Source organism: Lepisma saccharinum, chromosome 13 (assembly GCF_977018435.1).
Source record: "Lepisma saccharinum chromosome 13, izLepSacc3.1, whole genome shotgun sequence".
Taxonomy (NCBI): Eukaryota; Metazoa; Arthropoda; class Insecta; order Zygentoma; family Lepismatidae; genus Lepisma; species Lepisma saccharinum.
The window spans coordinates 10,614,209-10,637,844 of NC_139241.1; the positions used below are offsets into that span (position 1 = coordinate 10,614,209).

At 37.3% G+C, this 23,636-nt stretch overlaps 1 protein-coding gene across 4 annotated transcripts in view; it reads left to right on the forward strand.

Moving 5' to 3' along the window:
• LOC145997166 (uncharacterized) overlaps window positions 1-23,636 on the forward strand; it is a 177,374-nt gene that overhangs the window by 136,568 nt on the left and 17,170 nt on the right. For 3 of the 4 annotated variants that reach the window (XM_083133846.1, XM_083133849.1, XM_083133847.1), the window contains 4 exons: window positions 2,864-3,046; window positions 4,091-4,193; window positions 11,094-11,225; window positions 19,077-19,444. In XM_083133846.1, the coding sequence (XP_082989972.1) occupies window positions 2,864-3,046; window positions 4,091-4,193; window positions 11,094-11,225; window positions 19,077-19,444 (786 nt within the window). The remainder of the gene's footprint in view (window positions 1-2,863; window positions 3,047-4,090; window positions 4,194-11,093; window positions 11,226-19,076; window positions 19,445-23,636) is intronic. The other variant, XM_083133848.1, reaches the window with a different exon arrangement.

Consider the following 23,636-nt stretch of genomic DNA (forward strand, 5'->3'; position numbering starts at 1 on the left):
TAGTGCAAAGTATCAATTCAGCCTTAGTCCTAACATAAGCTATTAATATGCTATATTAACAATGTATGATAGGAATGCATGTGAAGCACTTCAATTTTTTAAAAGTCAGTACCAGAAGTAAGCACATATTCCTAATGCCAATAGTTAGATTCCAAAACATTGTATGCCAGTGATCAATATCTGTGTACAGTCGTGAATAAAAATACATCCCCATAGAGCCTTCTTAATATCAGTAGTCTTATGGGGGAAGTATTTCTTTCCAGGATTGTACATACACCTTGGTTGGGATGGGCTTTCAAAAAGTACTGTAATGGAATGGGAGGGAATGGTGTAAATGTATTGGATGGACAAATTCTAGCAGGACAAGGTCCTTTCAAACTTTTAACACCCTTAAAAAAACAAGGATTTTGCCTGTGGCATTTACAATTAGAAATGTCACTGTGTACAATGGCCAATAATCTCACAGACAGAGAGAAACAGTGTGGGAGACAGGCCACTGACGTTACCAGAATTTCTGGTGGCCACGCCTGCACTAGGAGGAGCTTCAATATAAAGGGCATTGATTGGCTATTGCAGTCGCATGGATCTCCACTGTGCATACAGGTTCATCAGCCATGGGATATGGTGAACTGTCTTGAGGTTCCCTTGTCTTTGTTTGTAAAGTATTTCACACTTGTCTGTGAAGACAATATTCAACCGCTTCCTTCATAATAATATACTAAAAATGTATAATGTATCTGTGGTGGTAAAATATATATGTAAACTGAATCTCCAAGCAACTTTCTCAACAGGAAAAGTTTTTGTATTTGATAAAAAGAGTGGGGGCTCAGCTTGACCTTTGCAGGGTTGCTACGCATCTGGAAAACCTAGAAAACAGGGAAATGTCAGGGCATTGGGCTTGTCAAGGAAATGTCAGGGAAATTTTGCAGATCGTCTGGAATTTTCGTGCATTTAGGAGTCTGCAAGAGAAAGAGTTGCAAAGTGAACAAGCTGTTCACTTCCACTTCTGGATTTGGTTCTTGTGATTCCACTCCCCAAAAAGATTCAGTTTAGAAACTTTTTTCTTTCGTTCTTATGATTCTCAGTCTTGTGCAAAATTATGGTTCCTTCAAATTTCTGTAATAAATTTTCACTTATATAATACTAGATATTAGAAAGAATATCAAAGTAAAACTTGCAGTCCAGGTATGTGATTGATAACTAAAGCACATTGACAATATGATCATAATTATCAGATAGGTTGGTGAAGATGAGATTTTATAGATCTTAGTCTTGTTGGCATTTTCTGTAGAATTCCTGCATGCAACAAAAATGTCTCTAGATGCTGTGTACTCATAAATGTAAGCAAAAATGCAGCATTTTCTACGACATTATATTGTAAATCTGCTAGAAAATGAAAAATTGTGTATTGTTTATGAACTTTTTCTATTGTTTTTTATATTGTGGAGATCTGTTATGGTGAAATAATGTACCTCTGTTACCTTAGCCTGAAGGCTAGATGCACACACGTGATTGTAGAACCCAATACATTTGATGCCGATTGTAATTTTACATTTTACTCTTCGAATTGTCACGTGTTTTTGTGTGTGTAGAATGAAATTTGGTATAAAAAAAGTTGCGAAAGTGAATATTCATAATAATTAACCGATTATATATTTAATTGAAAAACACAAGGTTCAAAAGCAGAAGTCATGATGATAAACAGGTCTGGAAGGATTTCATTTTTTGACTCGAAAACCTGTAAATGTCAGGGAATTTCATAATAAAAAGATCATAGCAACCCTGCTTTGGCTTTTGCCAGTAAAGCCATTTTCGAAAATTTCTCAAAATTTCTCTTCTTTTGAAAATTGCTATGATATTTCAAAATCTGAAAAAGAAATACCTGCTTAGAATTGTGCATGTGAATGAATCTCCATGTGTTTGCTCTTTAGATATTGACAGTGGTTCCATGGCTACATAAGCCCAACTATTGCAAATATCTAGACAACAGCAAAAGCAAACTAGATGAAGATTCATGTGAATGTACTAAAAGGAATTCTAAACACTTGTTTTTTTTTGTTTTTCTTTCTTTCAGATTTTGAAATATCATAGGATTTTGTTTTAAAGAACCTTGACATTGTAAGTTGTGTGGCAATTAAGTTATACAGAGTTCCCACACACCTGGAAATATGAAAGAAATTTAAATCCCATGGAATTCTCAGGGAAAATCACTTAATTGATCTATGAGTCTCATTGAAGTTAATTTTGACGGTATACAATCAAACTTCGAACTTTGGGGCAGAACCAAACTTGGAACTTAACTTTGAGGGTATACAATCAAACTTAGGACTTTGGGCGCAGAATCAAAGATGGAACTTGAACTTTGAGGGTGTACAATCAAACTTAAGACTTCGGGGGCAGGATCAAGCTTGGGACTTAACTTTGAGGGTGTAGAGTCAAACTTAGGACTTTGAGGACAGAATCGAACTTGGGACTTAACTTCGGGGTGTAGAATCGACAAGATTTCCATCCCATAAAAATAGCATCCAGGACTATTTTGGTAAGTAACTTACATTTGTGCAATCATAAAAAAATACTCCTCAATACATTACTCATCAGGAGGTTAACAAAATTATCCTTCACTTTTAAATTTAGTAGCCTGAATATTGGGCGGGGAAGGCTTGCCCCTGCCAATTCACACCTATGGTAGAAATGAAAAATGGTATGATTATGATGAGAAATGGAGGAGGCCATTGTAAAATAAAGAAATCTGAAAAAAAAAAAAAATGGGGATTCTGGAAAACTTAGGGAAAATACATTCAGAGTTCATGTGGGAACTCTTGTTATACTGTGGAAACGTTACCAATGTGTTTACTTGTTTCAGAAACTAACCGGCCTAGTACCCGTCCTATTAAGAAACGTCCTGCTCCGTGCATTCCGTCTGCATCGTGCCAGAATAGTGCAGGGAAAGCAAGGTCTTCACCGGGGTCAAATAGACAAAGTGGTGACAGCACCAGCCAGTATTCGCCTATCAAGATTGAGCATCCTTATGACCGTGTGAAGAAAAGTAAGTTTTTGAATTCATATTTACCTCTTCTTTTAAGTGCTCTTAAACGGTGCCAGTATGACTTTTTTTTTTTAGTTTAAATCTGTGTCAGTAGCTATTCTTCCTTTTTCTTGTTTGTATTGCTGTGGAGATGCAATACAAATTTTTGCATCCCACTTTAAACTAGAGATTCAGTGTCAATTAGGCACTCTGTGCAGATACTGGACTTAGATAAATCGGTGTTACTTCTCTTTTCAGAAATCACAGTTGTTTTTTTTTTAATATTGTGTTGTGGAACGTGTTTAAGCACGTGCAAACGTGTTTACAAGGACATTCTGACTATTTTAGCTCTTAGTGTGAATTGGAACTCTTCATAGCAATTGGGAAATTTGAAAATAGTTCTGATTATCATGTATGTATTTTCCTCAGATATTGCTGAATTCCTAACTTGATTCAGTAATTATTTTTGTGTATTTAAAGGTATTATGTTAGTAAGTTTAAGAAAATACAAACAAAAAAAATTCTAAACCTTTGGGTGCAGGGACTTTTTTAACACCCTGTAATTTCTAGGTATTGTTCTTGTAAACAGTAAACAAATATATTTTTTTCAAATGGTTCAATATGTAATTCATATTTAAAATTGGGAAAAGTTTGTTTTGTATATATTGAATTTTTCTTTAGTGAATAGTTATTTTCCGTTGCTAATGAATAACATTGGGATTGTGTTGCTAGAAATTAGAATTTTTCTCTCATAGTTTATACCTGTTACAAGCATAAAAACAAATTTTGTTATAACATTTTGGGAAAAACACGCTCCCTTTATCAGGCATTTATTTTCAGTTTGATTCATGCTTTTTTCCCTGTCTTTGTACTCTGAAAAAATGAAAATCGAGGTTGCACTGTATTACATCAAAATTTCAAGCAATTGCTGAAGTTTCGTCCCATAACAACAGTTTTTTTTTTTCAATATTGTTTATTAGGTTGCACTATTTTATTTTATTGAAATCTGACTTTTCTATATGTAAGCTAGAAAACTGCTAAATATACTGTTTGTATAATTTACAGGTGAAAACCCATATGCGCAATTGCAAGCCGATGATGAAGTGGAAACAGACACAGAGAACTGTAACCTCTCGCAGGAGTATGGGGAGAGAAGGGGATCATTAAGGTAGGAATCATGTGATTAGAAATTTGTAGAAAATACTTATTACCGAACGTTTTGCACACATGTTAACCTCTATTCTTATATGTGATGGCTTACTTTCTCTCTGTAGAATTTTTTTTTGTTGTTGCTTTGATTACTTACAAAACTTATTTTAATTTCAATAGAATTCTCTGCAATGAAGATATAATTGTAAAAACCTCCCTATGAAATTTATGGGTTTATTTACCAATACGTGTAAGTGGGTGGGTTATGTGAAGGGAACATGAACACAAAAATCACTGGTAGAAAAGTTATTTGAGAAAGCTCAAAGACCTTCAAATCAGTTTCCTTTGAAGTGACACGTAGTCAGTGCATGGAATACATTTGCTGCTGTTCTGTCTTTTTGAACTGAGTCGACTACTATTCCTTGTAAATTAACTCCCCAACTGTACTCATGATGATGGGTCATAAAGATGATCCTGTATGTGTGTGACTTTTCTTGGCTGATATGCAGTCAGTGCTTCATATTTCATCACCACTGTTTTCTGCCTTCAAGACCAGAGCCCATTGACGTCCGGAAAGGGGGGCAAGGAGGGGCCACCCCCTCCCTTCCTGGAAATGGAATGACCACCTAAAAATTATCTATTTCACACATAATTTCATTTCAGTCACAGTAATTTGTGTTAATTATTATAAATTCGTTGAAGAAACATGATAATTTCAGACTGAAATAGTGTTTTTTAGGGGGAAATGTGCTTCACAATGGGGGGGGGGAACACCTTGCTTTCCCCTCCCTGGAAAAATCCTGCGGACGTTCATGCCAGAGCCCATTACTTCTCTTCAGCTAACTCCTCAATTGTCCTCATGATGCTGGGTCGACACTGAAAATTTCAAATTTCTACCAGGGATCGCACCTGGAACCACTTGCACCAAGTGCAAGAGTGCTAACCACATAGCTATGTAAGATCTTTAGAGCATCATATACATAACATGATATCTGTCTGTTGATTTTCATACTTACATGCTACTTGTGAACATCGAGTGATTACTTTTACTGCAGCATTTGTGGTACAGTTTCAAGTGTACACTCACCTCACTTAATACTCCAGCAGTTTGTTTCTTTATACAGCGTATTTGCAAAAGATACAATCCAGTTTACATGATTGGATTACAATAAAGCTATAATTTCTACACCTTCCCCATGTAATACAATGCTCATTCTTCTTAATAAAGATGGAAAAGCTCCTAACCTTGTATACAAAGAAATAAGTGTATCAATGTACACTGTGTAAGACACATCATATTACTAAAATTGTTGACCCTGTACAATAGCACCTTTTTATCATTCTGCTTAATGCACAAGAAACTTGTAGATAGAACTGTATACAATTGAATGGAGTAGTTGAGCAATATGTTATTGTTACACCTAATATAACAGTAATATTTCAAGCACAAGTAGGTCACTTTTTCTGCAATGTAATCACACCATCGAAACACTTGTCATGCAATTTCAGAGCAACCATTCGAAGACTGCCAAGCAATGAAACGTTCTATTTAAGGATGGTCTTTTTAACGTTGCTACACTTTTTTCCCACTGTTCAGTGTAACGGGAAACTGGTTTTTGATATTTGTCTGGAAATACACAGTACAGTCAATAAGTTCATGGACTGGCCTCATAGTGTTGCTGTGGTGCACTACAGCTAATAGGTTGCACCATAGCAGATAGGTTGCACCATGGGATGGTGCCATGTCAGTTCTCTCGTCCCAGTAAGAGGCAGTTGCTTGCATACAGTGTAAGCAGAAGTACAGTCTCTGTTGTGAAGGGTAGTTGAATGCCACCAGCGAAACTAGAGAATGTCTCAGTTTGAGCAAGGGGCAAATGTCAAGTTCTGCCAAAAATTAGACAAACCCTATAGTGAAAAGTTTCAGATCATGAAGCAAGTATATGGTGACGATGCCTTGGACCTCGGTGCTGTGTTTAAGTGGCAGCAATGCTTTGCGCAGGGGAGAGACAGTTTGGAGGGTGACGAGCGTACTGGTCGGCCACAAACGAGCTGAACTGAACACAAGATCGAAGAAGTAGCAATGTTGGGGTGTGCCATGTGATTTCTGTCTCTTCCCCACATGAAAGCAAAGCTACGTGGGCGTGGATTTCATTCGGCTGAGGAAATGATCACTGCCACAAGAGAAGCCGTACAGGATCTTCCTTCCAATATCTTTCAGCAGTGTTTCCAATAGTTACACCAATGTTGGCAGATGTGTGTGCGTAGCGACTATTTTGAGGGACGATGTGGATATGTGTAAGTGTACGCCATGTTGCGTGGCTGCCTACATTCTGAGGTGCCAGTCCATGAACTTATTGACTGTGGTAGTATGTTCTGACTGTGGTAGTATGTTCTACACTTAGTACTTCTGTAGCTTATGGATAGAAATTCTGTCAACATATTTTTTACTGGAGCAGTTTGGGTGAGTGGTTATGATGACAAAGTCATATCCAGTGGTTCAGCCAGTAATCCTGACTGACATTTCTCTGGTGCTTTCCTCAGTCACCCCAGGCAAATGTTGGGATGGTATCTTTGACAAAGACCACAGACATTTCCTTCCATTGCCCTCCCACTTCCCTATTGCAGCTAATGTAGTGGCATAATTAATTAAGTAAAATCAACCAGCAAGCAAGTTTTGTTAGACATTGAAATTTACTATTAATTGTACTTCCCCATGCTAAAAATGAAACAGGTAAGTTAACATGGTTCTTAGCAGTGTGCACAAATAAATATTATTTTCTCGCGTGTAAGTAGCCTCTCGTTTATGTAGTGGCAGTCAGTTCTACTCACATTCATTAGTAAAGGAGTGAAAAGAACAGGACGTGGTGCACAATGACTTAAACTTTACAAAGAATTTTTAAATATTCCATATGTATATACATAATACAGGTAAGTTGTTCATTCTAGACAGTGTCCAAAAGAGAAATCTGGTTTTTGGAGATTAAATATTTTTATTAGATTAAGAATCAGAATCAGAATCTATTAGTACAACTCTATGTGTGCACCATTAATAGCACACCAGACATCAACACGGTATTCTACCTCAGACCACACTTGTTCTTCTTAAAGGTTGGCATAACCACTTTTTGAAGATGCAAAATATTGTAATACAGTTATTTTTAGTGGTTTTTATTTTTCCTGCGACATTTCATCCTGGTTTCCCAGAACTTTTCCCACCAAGATAAACACACACACACACACAACCTTACACAACCTTACATGGCCAGTCACCCTACATTTCTGTAGGTGACTAGAAGTTGGAGGTGTAAGAGTGCCTAGCCAACCTCATATAAGGTTGTGTGTTGTGTTTATCTTGGTGGACAATCGCACGTTATTTCAAATTATCCAAGTAAAAGGTTAAAAAATTTGAATTACATATGAATTTTTAACATTGGTTACAATAGGAATTTCAAGGGGAATAAACTTCAGTTCGAATTTCAGACTAATTTAATTATCCAAGTTCGAATTAAAAAGATGTATTTGCAATGATTGTGCATTTCACAAGCTTGTTTATTCTTTTGGAAGTGTAATACGAGGGTCACTATTTATATTTTGAGCCTAACAATGAAAAAACAGGAATTTGGCATTGAGAACTGCTTTATTGTTTTTCGAAGTATTCTCCTTTATGGTCAATACACTTTTGCATTCGTTCGAACCAATTGTCAAAGCAGTTTTTCCAATCTTCTTGAGACACCTCCATAATATGGTTTTTGAACGCATCAACGGCATCTTCCGCCGACGAAAATCGTTGTCCACGCAATTTATTCTTGACATTCGGGAACAATTAGAAGTCATTGGGTGCCAAATCAGGACTGTATGGCGGATGACCCATCAATTCGATTTTTTGACTGATTAAATTCGTTATACCAGCGTTTCACAGTGGCAAAGGATGGGACTTCATCGCCAAATGTGGAAGTAAGTTGATCGATGCACTCTTGTCTTGATAATCCACGTCGAAAATCGTAAAAAATCATCGCACGAAAATGTTCACGAGTTAATTCCATTTTATTGTTGTTGTGCAATCTCCAAGGCAACATAAACAACACAAATGAAGCTATTGACAAAACATTTGAAGTACGTTATGGTCAATAATGCCAGACGATTCCCTGCAAACGTCAAATCGCGCCTAACTTCAATCAATGTTGGCAAGGCTCAAAATATAAATAGTGGCCCTCGTATATTACCTTTAGTGTCATTGACTGTTTTGGCTACCATATGTATTTGTGTGACGGTAAATCACATGGTAGAAAATAAAACTGTTATTGAACCCACCAAAGACTTGATACTTCTTTCTGTGATGATTGTGTAGAATAGAGGGTGAGATTTTAAAATACTACTTAGGTCTGTCAGTCTAAAGAGGGACATAGAAATCTGGTAAACAAGCTACTTGGGAAGGTAGTATGCACTTATCATACAAGTACTAAATTATTTTTTTTCAGATTATTGTAGATAATCTTCACTCCTCACTAACACTTTTCATTTCTTACATTTAAGGGTGACATGCACTGTTTTACTATGTGTTGATCTGTTTTTAGAAGTTATTGCTTGATTTCTTTAATATTTTTTTTCCTCTTAGTTATTTAGTTTGGTGGTGGTTTTGTTGATATTTTATTTGCTAGTACAAGTTCTATATTATTTCATTCTTGCTTCTGTATTTAATATGAGCCGATTCTGAGATCTTGGGGGCTTTCAGATTTGATTCCAGTGGTTTTAGTTCTATTTTAAATAGTCCAGTTGCAATCATCTTGTTACTGCAAGAAGTAAACTTAAAGGAGCGTGACAAAACCTATGATATTGAAATTTTAAAATTTAATTCTCTGCAATTATGATTGTACATAACACATGTTTGTGAAATTTAATGTGTGTTTGCAATTGCTTTTTTTGTTGCTAATTTGCAACACAGAATTCACCAAACTATTTTATTGCAAAATTGTATATTCCCCAGCGATTTGAGGCAATGAACTCCAGTACTCTTGCCTCGACATAGTTCAAGTTCTCAGCCATGGAAAAAGTGCCATTGACTCGAAAACTGATAATCTAATGTTGTCATAGGTTGAGAGGAATGCTTACCCTGCTCTCATACATTGTGTGCTAATAATTCATCTGTTTTCTGATAGAAAACCGAGAAGTTTAACCTGACAGCTGCAGTGACTAATCTTAGGCCTGCTTTAGATGAAAGCGTTTTTCTCGACGTTTATGCCATGACCAAAATGCTACTGTACAAAGTGAAAAATCTTACGGCATTTCTGATACCACGACATATTTCATGGCATTTCTCAAGGATATAATCAGTCCTATTTCCATAGCATTTTTTGAAGCACAACCAATCAGAAGTGAGCTCTAGGTCACGAGCAGGGGTGCCCCCTAGGCACGTCATGTGGACAAAATTTTATATCAATTCTATATATCTTCACCCAAAAATCGGGGGATAGTTTATTTTGATTGACTTGTTATTAGTTTTTATTAGGGATGGGACCGATTAATCGGTACTCTATCAGTATCTGCCGATAAATGTCGATAAATATTTGATAATTTAGTGCAAAATTCTGCCATTTTGTTGTAATTTTTATGGATAATCTCCATGCCGTAATTTCTAAAAAAGTAAATGTCTAAATATGCAATTTCTTTTTCACTGCAGTCACCTTAAAACACACATTTATTAAGGAGGTCAATGAACCTTTCAGGTTCTTCAAGGACCATTTCTAATTTTATATCGGATCGGTAGAATATCGGTTATCAGTATCGGTAAATTTTATATCTTTACTTATCGATATCGGACAAAATTTCATGTCGGGCCATCTCTAGTTTTTATGTACAGTTTCTCTACCTACCTGTGGGTGATCGCGATAATGGGGTTGGAATGAAACATCAGCTCTTATGCTTTTAGAATCTGTTCAGAAGAGGGGGAAGAGGGACGTGCTGTTCGCATTAATACTACGTTAGTCAAACAGACAAACTGTTAAGAATAAGATGCAGTACGCTAACAATGGCAGTGAACCTGAGCAGTTTTGTACGTTTTATGTTAGCAAACATGAAAGCCTAATGTACCTAACGTAAACATATGTTGCTTAAATATGTCTGTATTATATTGTTCCGCAAATTTTGCCTGACCAAAATAATTTGAGTAAATAATTCGGCATAAAGGAGGGGGGGCAAGGGTAGTGTTCTACCTTGGGGAGGAGTGCATCATAGGCTTTTGGAGGGGGGGATTGGCACCCCTGGTCACGAGTGTGTAGATGCAATAGTGGCTGAGTGAGATGTAAACAACGTATCACTTCACATTTTTAAAAGCCAATAACTATTCAACAGAGAGGAAGGGCGTTTCATATAAAACAGTATTAGGTACAAAACAATAGCGCTGCTTAAATACGTACTTTATAGCATTTACTGTACACGTATGGAAGAATATTTTAGTTGTTTCAATTGTAAACACAGTGAACTCACTATAGATGGAGTAACTTGACGTGCCTTTCGTTTGTTATACATTGTAATCGCAAAAGCTAACCGAAATGTTATATGAAGTGCTTCCATGTAATGTACTATCTGCTGTAAGATTTTTGGAAGCATTTACATAGCATTTATGCTAGCATAAATGTTAAAGGAAATGCTTCCGTCTAGAGCGGGTCTTGATCCTTTTTCTTTCTTTAATGTATCTTCTTCAGTTTGATACAGTTTCTGCATTGATCACCGCATCCTCTCACAATAATAATAATAATATATCAGTATCCGATCATGACTTTTGGGCCACCCTGTCGTATTTGCTTAAAAATGTAGCAAAAAATGTGAATTGGCTCATTTCATTTTCCTGTTTCTATCTCCTGTTTGCCTTGCTAGTGTTCTTGGGAAGCGGTGTCTTACTCTGAAGCTTAATTATTTCTAGCATTCTTAGTCTTGGTATTGGCATGGAGTCTTCCTTGAACTGCTCAAGATGGAACACTCCACATACTTTAGGAAGAGCCTGGGATGTGGCCGTTACGAAAGACGAGAGTGGATCTCAGCCTCTCCTGTCTAGGTGAGTATCCCTCTACAATGAAGGGAGACAAACGGCTGCTGTCATGACGAGTGATGTTCCTTAGGAGACCTTTTTCTTTTGTAGTGCTTCTCTGCTGATATACCTGATATGTTCTGAGAGCATGCTTTACTCTTGTAGACAATTGTACTGTTTGTTACCATACGGTATTCTGTATACTCCCAAGTTTTTGTAATTCGCGGTAGTCTTGGTCCTGACCACCTCAAACTTTTGAATTATTATTACGATATTTACTTCTCTTGCAGTCACGGCAGACAAAAATGTTTCCTTTGCTTGTGCCTGCATATATATACACATGGTGGTTCAAAAGTCTGGCACTACCCATATAATTTCTATAGATATTATTGGACATGAATAAGACCAAGTTCTGCAACTTTTGATGCATGTTACGCATCCCGTCCACCATCTTGGAGGTGTCATATTTGATTCAAGTTAAATTTTTCAAATGGGAATAGGGGCATGTGACATATCAAAATCATGTGAAATTTTCTGCCAAATTGAATGGTGAAATCCATTTGAAGATATCTAGAATAATTTTCAAGTTATTGCATATGATATGTTACATTAGGTAGGAACAGCTCCTGACAGAACATGCTCAATATGTATACTTTTTCAGCTACATGCATCGGCAAACGTTGCTCTCAGTCCATATGAACCCAAATTAGTGCCAGGTGTAATTATAAAACAACGCGAGAATAATGCGTTCCTGCAACTGCCACACACATTTTACCACAGTTGCATAAATCTGACAATTTACATACCCCCCCCCCCCCCAAAAGATGTTTCATAGAGTTAAATTCTGTGGGCGTGTTGGTCATCCAACAGACCCCACCACCCCAATGACCAGGGAAATGAAGACCAAGATGCACACAAACAGGAGCAGCGTAGGGAGGGGTGTACCATCCTGCTGGAAGAAGTTAGGACAACCACCAGCTTCATTTATGCATTGCTAAAACCATGGTTGCTGTTTCAGGGCGCTTCCTGTGTGAATCAATTTCTGGACGAGGTTCACTAGCACCACTACACTATAAATAAAGATTGGCCTCTACTCAGGGTGTCTGTGGTTGAAGTTACCTGGAACTTCCCTTGCATTCCGTCCACCACAATGTAATCTAGTGTCAATATGCTTTTCTTTCATCAAAGACATCACATTTCACTGCATTACAAGGAACAAACGTTGATGAGTACCATGCAATTAACAATAGCATTCTTTATCTTTAATAGAAAATAACTTGGAAACAATTAATATCTTAAAATTGATTTCACCATTCGATTTGGATGAAAATTTTGCATGATTTTGATGGATCACATGCCCCTATTTCCATTTGAAAAAATAAGTTGAATCTAATATGGCGGATCCAAGATGGTTGACGGAGTGTGTAGCAAGCATCAAAGATGCATCACTTGGCCTCCTAGGTATTGCATATGGTTGGTTACCTTCATGTCCAATAATATCTGTAGAAATTATATGGCTGGTTCCAGACTGGTAAAAATAAATCCCTGGAGGGTAAAAGGCATCCAGAGCATGGTGCTCATCACATCACCCCCCTCTCCGAAGCGAGAAAAAACTGACCGAGATCATAAATGGGTTAGGCTCTGTCTCCACATCTCGCTACCTGCCAAGAAGGAACATCCATTGTTTGAATTACAAGGTGTTTTTATCGATTCATTGCGACATAGTGGTAACATCGTTGCCTTGTAATCAAGAGGTCCAAAGTTCAATACCCAGTGGAGGCACATAGTGGTTTGGATCCCACTTTAAACTGTAGATGCAGTCTCGATTAGCCTATCTGTGCATAAAGTAAACTTAAAAACAAAACTCCAACAAACACAACAATGGTAATTTTCTCCCAACCTGTGCAAATGATTAGGTATATGCTGAAGAAAACATTACTCACTACACTTTTAGTTCTCTCTGCTACTGTCATAATGCAATATTGGTTTCTGACACTTTGATTCTAACAGATAAATATAGAGGTAATTTTGAAACTAGAGGAAGCAGGACATAAACTTCCATGTTGTTTTTGCTCTTGTCAATACTGGAATTTTTTTTAAAAAATTTTTGTAGTCAATATCTCTATAGTAATTACCAGTGCTAGGATTTTTATGACCTAAAAAGACCAAAAAATGCAAAGTAAAATATGCTATTACGACCAAAAATTTTACAAAATATGCACTATAATTTGAATAATATTCCCTTATAACTAGACTGTTTCAAACATTAATATCTAACTTATGCTGAAATATTTACATATACATACTAATTTTAGTTCTTTATGGGCCCTGATGAGTTGAAATGCACAATGAAAACTTTCTGTAAATTTTCAATTAAAAACGAAAAAGATTTTGCTGCAGTTAAAAGAAAAAACCCTCGAGTGAACATGGGAGTAAGAATGAATCCACTTGGAAAATGACTGTATTTCTTGAAAAAGCGAAAATATGCTGAATATGACCGAAAATCCATCAAAATATGCTCTATCATGCAGAAATGGCCAAATATGCCCTTAAAAAGCACCTTAATTTAATTACTTTCTTCACAATATGAATTTCTATATATTTAGGTAACATATCAACCTTACCAAAAAAAAATACGCTAAGTCATAAAAATCCTAGCCTTGGTAATTACATTAAGTGGTGAACAATGAAATGGATTGAGGACATGAAACACTAAAACACTTTGTAGTGTGTAGCACTAACCACTAAAGGATCCTGGCATGTTACCAGTAAGGTACTGAAATTGTGATTTGGATGATGATAATGAAATAACATCTATGGAAAAGAGTGGAATACATAAGTGTGAACTAAATTAATTTTAAATATAAAATATTTCAGGTTTATCAATAAGGCAAGGTTGCTTGGCAGTCTAAAAATATAATTTATGCATGCACCTTTTCAACTTTGTGTCCTGGTCACTGTATGCACTCATATCAATGTGTAATGTGTTGAGCTTTTTTTGCTTTTCCAGTGCATGTAGAATGGTAGACAGCTATAAAATTACTAATACGAATAAGTGATATTCCACCAATTCAATTTAAAATTGCATATGTTCCTTGAATAATAAGACTGGTTCATTATAGTGCAAAAGGTACTAGGGATGGCCAAATCCGGATAAAATTTTACCCGGATGTCAGATATTTTCTATCCAGATTATATGGATTATCCAGATATCTGATAATGCATTTATTTTTTCAGACTAATGACTGTCTGTCACCTGGACCCACAACCAGTATAATGCTCTTTGTAGTTTGTGCAGTGTCATGCTTATGTGTTTGTGATGTCCTTTCATCTCATATCATCTAATAATCAATCATTAGATGTTCGAATTACTCACAAGATTAACAATATAGATTCAGTTTTATTTATGTTTTTTGCGAGTATAGTTCATTCGAAAGAGGAAGATTTTGAACTAGATATGACATAATCAAGAGGGGAGGGAGGGGAAATCATGAACAAAATACAGCCGGTCCGACTGCTTCCACATTAGCAAGGGAAGCTCGTTGCAGACAACCTGACTGTGAAATAGTGCACGTTTTTTAGAATGTTAAAGGTTTTTACAGTTTTTAAAATTTATACAGGAGGACCAATAAATTTTTATAATAGGTTTTAACTTAGGTAACGATGGCTTTTAAGCACGTAAATTGTCAGTGTGTAATTGATCTTCCTATATTTTTTCCCCGCTCACATTTCACCTAATCCTTGATCCTGTTGACTATGGAAGAAATATTTTGACGAAGCCAAGACCCTATGAATTGCTTATAACCTGAAGAAGAGAGAAGTTATCTCTCGAAACGTCGTAATTGAAGAACGAGCTATACTCGCAAAAAACGTAAGTAAAACTGAATCTATATTCTTAATCAATCATTCATCTTCATCATCATGATTAGCCAGAAAAATAAAAGATAACTCCCATGGATTGATTGGTACAGATTAAAATTGAATATGAGGGGAGCTTCTTCTAAGACCAACACTTGAACAGGTCTTCTGTAGTAAATTTTTTTTCTGGAAAAATATGTTATCCTGTGAAGGTAGACTTCTTATCAAAATTAAAATCTGAGATTGATAATCTCCAGGCTGTATAGAAGCACTCGGCAAACATAAGAACAGAACACAGGACAACACACAACCTCGTGAAGGATTTATACTGGCCGTAAGCCCAGGCATGAGAACCTTGTTAGTCTGCAAGAATTCAGTCCCCTGGTATACTATGTGGAAGAGAGATTGATTTTTGCATGCCTTCCCTGATGGTCAGTAGTGGCCTACATGTTGTTGGTAAAATTGCTCATAATTTTTTGGTAAAATTGCTCATAATTTTACCTATCTTTTATTTGTATAAATTCTGTATTATTGTTTTTAATGACTTGTACAAAGGTGTAGTTCATATATATCCTCTTTTTAAAGTAAATGGTTAAATTCACACAATTTTTTTGAAAAGAAATCTGTTAAAGTCACATGGTTACATATGGTAATTAGGAAAGTGAATGAACCATTCCGATCGTTCCAGTATAAGGAAAAAATTCTTATCACTATATACCTACTTCATAGTAACATTGCTTAATGGTAATTTGTGCTCACTATTCAAGTGTGGTTTGAGTTGTTCTTGCTGCAGAAATTGTGCACGATTCTTCAGTTTGGTGCTGGTTTTCATTTCCTTTTCTAACACCAAGTTTTGTAGCAGCACTGTTCTAATCTGTGCCCACAGACCCCACATGGAGAATGTAGCATACCTGAATCCAATTTCTGCACAGAAAACAGGACATGACCTGGACAAGATAATGAAGAGTGTGCTTGTTTATTTTATTTCAAAAGTGTGCGTGGCATTCTTGGCACCAAGGAATGTGAAATATGTTGCACATGCGAGAAATTACTTTGTACGATTGTAACTTTCCATAAACAATCACATCCTTCATAGCTAAATTTCATATTTTTGTACAATGGCTGTGTTATTCAGTTTTCGTGTACAGGAGTGTGTCACACTGGCCAAATTCTGTGAGCAAATATGTTACGGAGCTTTCTGACTGAAGCAACAGCTTGTCATGTCACTTCAGTACGAAATATTTCATTTTTTTTCTGTAGGTTTCTTTCAAATTGACACATGGATCTTGTTGCTTGTCTATTTGGTCTGAAAACTTTGTAATGTTCTTTAGATCTTGAACATTTTGCTCTGATAATGAATTTATAAGTGATGAAAAATTAGGAAATAAGTAAATATTACTAGGCCAATTTTTACTATGTTGCTTTTACTTGCCACTACTTAAATACGTTACACTATTGCAATTGTTTAATTAGAGCTGTGGTAGTCTAGTCGGTATGGTGTCTGACTGCCACACAGGAAACCAGGGTTCGATTCCTGGGCTGGGTGATCTAAGGTCAGAATTTTTCTGGCCTTTCCCTGCAGAAATTGGCTCTGGGGATCACCAGTCTCAAATCAATTGATACCTGGGGGTAAAGGCAGCTAGAGCATGGTGCTAATCACATCACCTCCAAAATGGCCAAGATCGAAAATGTGTGGGACCCTACTTTCATATCCCGTAAAATGTGCCTTCATGGCACAGTGCTACATGCGCTGGGAACTTTACCTTATCAATTATTTAATTGTTTGTACGAAGATGGAAGGGGTTATAAATATACCTGTCATACATTTCCTGTTGTTATAATTTAAATGCAACTCAGTTTCCAATATGGCTTTGTCATCATCTTTCACAACTGTTGTGTAGAACTTTTGGAGGAAGAGGTTAAGGTGGAGGCAAGTGCTTGTGACATATCGTATTAGGAACAGCAAATTATATTATATATGTACAGGGAGTATTCCATTCTGAGGGCCTCCCCGATGGTGCAGTGGTAGCATCGTCACCTTGTAATCAAGGGGTCCCAGGTTCGATACCCGGTGGAGGCACATAGTGGTTCGGATTCCACTTTAAACTGGCGCATAGTGGTTTGGATCCCACTTTAAACTGTAGGTCCAGTCCCAATTAGCCTTACTGTGCATAAAGTGGACTTAAAATACCAACTCAAAGTATACCAGTCTAAAAATCCTGGGATTGTCAGCAAATTTACAGTTTCTGGAAAAATCATGCAAATGTACTTTTTTAGGGAAAAATAAGTTTTTTGGTAATTGTACAGTAAAACTAGATTTTGAGAACAAAAATATTTAAATTTGATTTGGACAAATATACATCAGTTTAATGTACAATATAATTACAGTACAAATTGTACATACGTATTACATACTCTACAAAAAGGGGCCATGTTTTGATCATGTAGAAATCTACTGCAATATGTGGTAAGTGGCAATTCCAACTTTCCTGTTGCAATTTGAGGGGAGAGTGTTTGGTAAATAGTTAGATATATCACTATATTTTGCTATAAATCTGTTTTATGTGCATTATAATTGTTATGAATGTTCTAATCATTAGTTTAATCATTTTGAGTATTACATAGAAACTCACCCTGATACTTAACTTGCTTCTTTCCAATTACCCAACCGTCAGTTACTGTTCAATTCTCTTCACATTGTTAACTTTCCATGTAAAGAGAATATTCTAAAACTTGGTTAAATGGGATCTACATGTGTGTGTTTAGCTAAAGTATAGTGGCCTTACGCAAGACATGTTCATTTACAATAATTGTCCAAATGATTTTCCGGGTTCGATACCTTGTGGAAGTACATTGCACAGAGGTTTGTATGCCTCTTTAAACTGTAGGTCCAGCCTCTTGCTCCCCCCCAAAAAAATTAACCACTTAGGGGAGCAAAGTAATAAAGAGTAATATTTGTAATTTCAGAAACGTCACAGTTATTTAGCAGATAATCCTGGATGCTGTTTTTATGGGATGGATAACTTTTCGATTCTCTTCCCTCAAAGTTAAGCCCCATGTTTGATTGTACCCCCTCAAAATTAGGCCCCAAGTTTAATTCTGTCCCCTCAAAATCAGGCCCAGTTTAATTCTGCCCCTTCAAAATTAGGCCCAGTTTTGTTCTGTTCCCTCAAAATTAGGCACAGTTTATTTCTACCCCCTCAAAATTAGGCCCCAGGTTTAATTTTGCCCCCTCAAAATTAGGCCAGGTTTAAATCTGCCCCCTCAATATTAGGCCCAGTTTTGTTCTGTCCCTTCAAAATTAGACCCAGTTCAATTCTGCCCCCTCAAAATTAGACCCAGTTTAATTCTGCCCTCTCAAAATTAGACCCAGTGTAATTCTGCCCCCTCAAACTTAGGTCCCAAGTTATGTCCATGAATCCAGTCCCAATTAACCTCTGTGCATAAAGTGGGCTTAAAACAAAAACTCCAAATGATTTTGTCTGTAAAAGTAAAGGAATTTGTTTTTTATGAAATTGTAGACACCGTAATGCAGAACAATGTAAAATCAAAATACTGTTGGGATTAAGTTTAAAATTTACAATATTGTAACCTTGTAGCAGATTCTGTTAAGTCTTGGCTAGACTTTTGGCTGTCGCGAAGACAGTTGGTTTTTTTTCTTCAAATTGTCCTCTCTTTTCCAAAAACCATTATGATATTCCAAAATCTGAAAAATGTCATCAACTTAGAATTACTTTTACGACATTCAGATTTTCTTTCGCTGTTATCTAGATATTATCAATAGTTTAATAGACTTACATAGTAAGTAGACAAACTATTCCAAGTTGATATAATGTTTCAGATTTTGAAATATTATAATGGTTTTTCGAAAAGAGAAGAAAATTTGAAAAAATAATAAAAAAAATAATAAACCTTGCCATGGCATCACCTGAAGGTCCAGCTAAGCCTCAATAACGGCTGACCCGCTAGATTTTGTAGGAGATGTTGCAACACTGCTATTATAATTATTTACAATTACAGAAACGAGGATGTAACTAGTATCCACCAATCATTGTCAAGTGGAGTGAGCGAAGACTCACCACGGCCATCTTCGTCTCTGTCGAGCAACCCCATACCCCCACCAAGGTCACGTGGCACGCGGAAATCATCTTCGCACAACTCTTTGATGTCGCCAACGTCGGTCACTGCTCTGCCTGGTAGCATAGAATCCAATGACGACGACAGCCCTACCTCCGTTCCTGACATACCCGCAGCCACTGCCATTGCAGGTGGGATATCGGCCAATCAGGATCTTCCGTACATGACCCCACCAATCCCGAGGGACACGCCTCCTCCAGTGTTTCCAAATCAGCAGGCCAACTTCAGTGGCGACTCTCAGGACTCAAATAGTGAGTATTATATTAAGTGCCAGCAATTTGAAAATCGTTTTCAATGTATCATCATAGAATAATGGAACCATTTTTGTCGGTTCAGTGTCTTGGGTATTCTGTTCTTATATCTTATTTATTTTGTATAGACTGAACATGGTGTATCATTAGCGTACGCAGGATTTTATCAGGGGGGGGGAAGTTATACTTTCTGCAAATTCACATTACCATTGTTTTATTATACTTTGATTAAATAATAATAATACACATAATTAATTAATAATACTTATAATTAATTAGTTGAATTAGTACTACTAATAATAATACCACTACCACTATTAAGTAGTAGAGATCGACATAAATATAATATTTATGAAAGCAATAGAACGAAATTACTTTCTAGTCATTCGATTTTTAAGAAATTCTGGGAGCATTTTTTTCTTTCCTTGTTACGAAATAATTGTCTAGTCAACAAGCTGAGACATTTTAAAGAGAGACATTCAGAAACTCAAAAGTGCCGCGGTAAACAATGGGAAAGGGGACTGGTGACTGTATTCTTGTCTGCCTAGTCCTTACCGCTTACAATGAACCAATAAAAAAAAAAAGTGTTCCCCTGTGCATAGCACCACGCCATGAAGGCGTATAGGGGGTGTGGGGGTAACGCCCCACACTTTCTTGATCCGGTCGTGAGTGGGGGTGATGTGATCAGCATCACGCCCCTAACCGCCTTTACCCCCCAGGGTTTCCCCCAGGTACCCATGTTATTCGACGCTGGGTGGGTGCCGGGGCCGCTTTCACCGTTAGAAAAGTTCCCGGATTTGAACCGGCCGGGGATCGAACCCGGGACCTTGAGCATGGTAGTCAGACGCGTTACCGACTGAGCCACCGCGGCCACTACAATGAACCAATAACTTTCTTTAGTTAATTAATTCTCATTGTTCACACAAAAAAAACAAAAAACATATTCATTGAACACTGTTGCGGCTGAGGTACAAAACAACATTTTTCTCTCTTAAATCATAATTGCTCTCATATTTTATTTTCAATAATTTCAAGTTTATTTTGAAGGCATTGACTCTGAAAGACGTGTGTTTGGAATGTTGTGCTTTTCTCCGTGCTGCATTGGAATAATAATTCAAATTATTATTATTATTAATAGTAGTAGTTGTAGTAGTAGTAGAAGTATTGTCGCATATCGTTGACTGATAAATGTGCCATTTTTTATTTTTTAGCAGCATTTTTCATAATATTTAAAATGCTCAAGGGGGGTGTTTAAACCCCATAAACCCCACCCCCTTGCATACGCCACTGCAGTGTATGCGAATTTCTGGAAGTAGGCTGGCTATGTTAACAGCTACTCAACTGCGTTCTAGGACTGAGCCAATATTGGTGCCAACATAATCATATTGGCTGATGCCAATGGTATCCGTATCAGAAAGTATCGTTTGGAATATATTTTCCAATACTGGTTGATACTTTTCTAGCATTTTGATATTTCGTCTGATCTGCAAAAAATGCCGTGCTTCAATTTTGCAGAGCCTAATTATCCTGAAAAGTATGCCAAATTTGACGTTTATTTTGTCCTACAGTGGTTCCAGACAGAGAATGGACTTGGAAATTCTATTTTTATCTTTTCTGTCGAAAGCCAGGCAGGGTCACATGAACCGCCGAACCAATCGGCTTTGTCCAGTTGCCGTGGTGAGGGTAAATTCTCGTGGTATTCTGCGTTGCCAATTTTTTCGTTTTGTGTCATTTTTTAAACAAGTGGCACCCCCAACCAGGTCAAGCATGGCGGTTGCCGCAGCACAGCAAGTGAATGGGTCTTCGATTCCCAGCCTCTCCCTGAAATGAGAGTGAAGCGGGCATGTTGACAGGAAGAGGTGTCGTGTACGACTGGACGGAAATCAGTTGGGTAGCAACCGGTAGCAACACCCCTTTTTTCCCCTTGAACTGGAGGCAGAAAGTCTGAGTTTCCTCAAGTCCATTCTTTGGCCAGGCAGACTTTAGTTTTGTATGAAAAACTGGATTTTGTGATTACATAACATGTAAAAATAATAATAATAAACTGTGGCGTAAGAAGCCCATTGATAGCCTGGGCCTACCAACTGGCTGACGGCCTCACTCCCACCTGATCCTACACACTCACTCCCTCGAGGTGGGAGATCATTCAAACAGTTACGAAGTGACATGTGGTCAGTACGACAAATCCTCAGTCGTTGTTGTAGGTTTCTATGACCTGTTTACGCTAATCATTCATAGCTCCCCAATTTCCTCATGATGGTGGGTGGCCACTGGTCCCATACACAGGGTGAAATCTCAGGAAAAGTTATGATTCTTCCAAGAGACTCGAACTTGTATGCATCCTGTAGCCAGAGCCCAAAGCATGATGCCTTAGGCCACGGTGCAGGAACACGTAACATGTATTTACGAGGGTTACTTTTTAAGTAAGGTCCGTTTTGCAATAAAAAAGAAGTAAGTAAATAAAAAAAATTATTTTCTAATTTACACACACTTCTCTCTATTTTTCTACATAATTTCCTTGCCGGTTAAAACATTTATCGTAATGAACTAAGAGTTTTTGGATACCCTCCTCATAGAACTCTGCTGCCTGTGATGATAGCCAGTTACTCACAGTCGTTTTTACTTCTTCATCAGTGTCTAAATGCTTGCCGCCCAGGAAGGTCTTCAGATGGCGGAAGAAGTGGTAGTCGCTAGGTGCAAGGTCAGAACTGTAGGGTGGATGATCGTAAACCTCCCAGCCAAAAGATTCGATCAGAGCTTGAGTTTGAGCTGCAGCATGTGGCCTTGCATTGTCATGAATCAGTACGACGGATGCTGCTCAAAGAATGCCAGGAGCCTACGCACACTCTCATTCCCACGCGCACGTGCAATTTCAAACGGTATTCACAAACAGACCTTGCACATAGCGACTACCACCTCTTCCACCATCTGAAAACCTTCCTGGGTGGTAACCGTTTAGACACTGATGAAGAAGTTAAAACGACTGTGAGTAACTGGCTATCATGACAGGCTGGCAGAGTTCTATGAGGAGGGTATCCAAAAGCTCGTAGTTCGTTACGATAAATGTTTAAACCGGCAAAAAAATTATGTAGAAAAATAGAGAAGTGTATGTAAATTCAGAAAATAAATGTTTTTTTTAAATAAATTTACTTACTTCATTTTTATTGCAAAATAGACCTTACTTAAAAAATAACCCTCGTATTTTAATATTCTGACGTGATTCTTGTATGTTACAAAGCAAAACACTTGATAAATTGCTGCATATAATTAGAGTGGGATACTTAACCACTAATTTTAATCAATATTTTGAAGAACTGTTAATTGATACAATTTTTAAACATTGGTGTGAGTGGGAATCTGTAAGAAACATCTTCGGTATGGGTGTCAGTTCAAAGTGGTATCAGGTTGGCTGTACTGCCTTCTCAAATGATAGGAGCTGCGTTTGGAAATGGTTGTTAATATGGCTAAGCCAATACTCTCGTCAATTTGCACTTATACTAATACTTGAACATTGAAATAATAGTTCAGAATATTTATTAGTTTTAAAATATGGCCTTTAAATGGATCAGTTTCTTTTATTTAAAATATTCAGAATTTATCAGAAGATAATTATTTAATCGCAAACTCAATTTTTCTCTCCTGTGCTGTTGCCAAATTAATGAAAATTATTTATTCTCCATAATTTCCAGTATATTTAGACCACAAAAAGGTCTTGTGAGGCATTCTTGCAGACTCCATGAGGCATTCGGGCTGCAGAAAATTTATCAGCTGATATCAGTGATTCAATACCAACCAATACTTTCTGGTAGTACTGGTAAAAAAAAAAAAAATAAATAAAGTGCTCCCCTGTGCTATGCACCACGCCATGAAGGCGCATAGAAGGTGTGGGGTTTGGGCCCCACACTTTCTTGATCATGGCCGAAGGTAGGGGTGGGGGGTAAAGGCGACCAAGGGTGTGGTGCTGGTAGTACTGGTATTTGCCAATAATGATCGTGATACAGTGACGGCAAATAGGAGGTGGGGTGGGGTGGGGAAGTTGCCCCCCACACACTTTTTGTCACTTTTGCTCCCACACTATGCTAAACCTTATGTACCAAGGGAAAGTAAACTGTCCTTGCCCCCCCCCCCTTCCCCGAAGTTATATCAGTATCTCCTACATACCAGCCGATACTTTTCTTCATGGGGTCAGCAA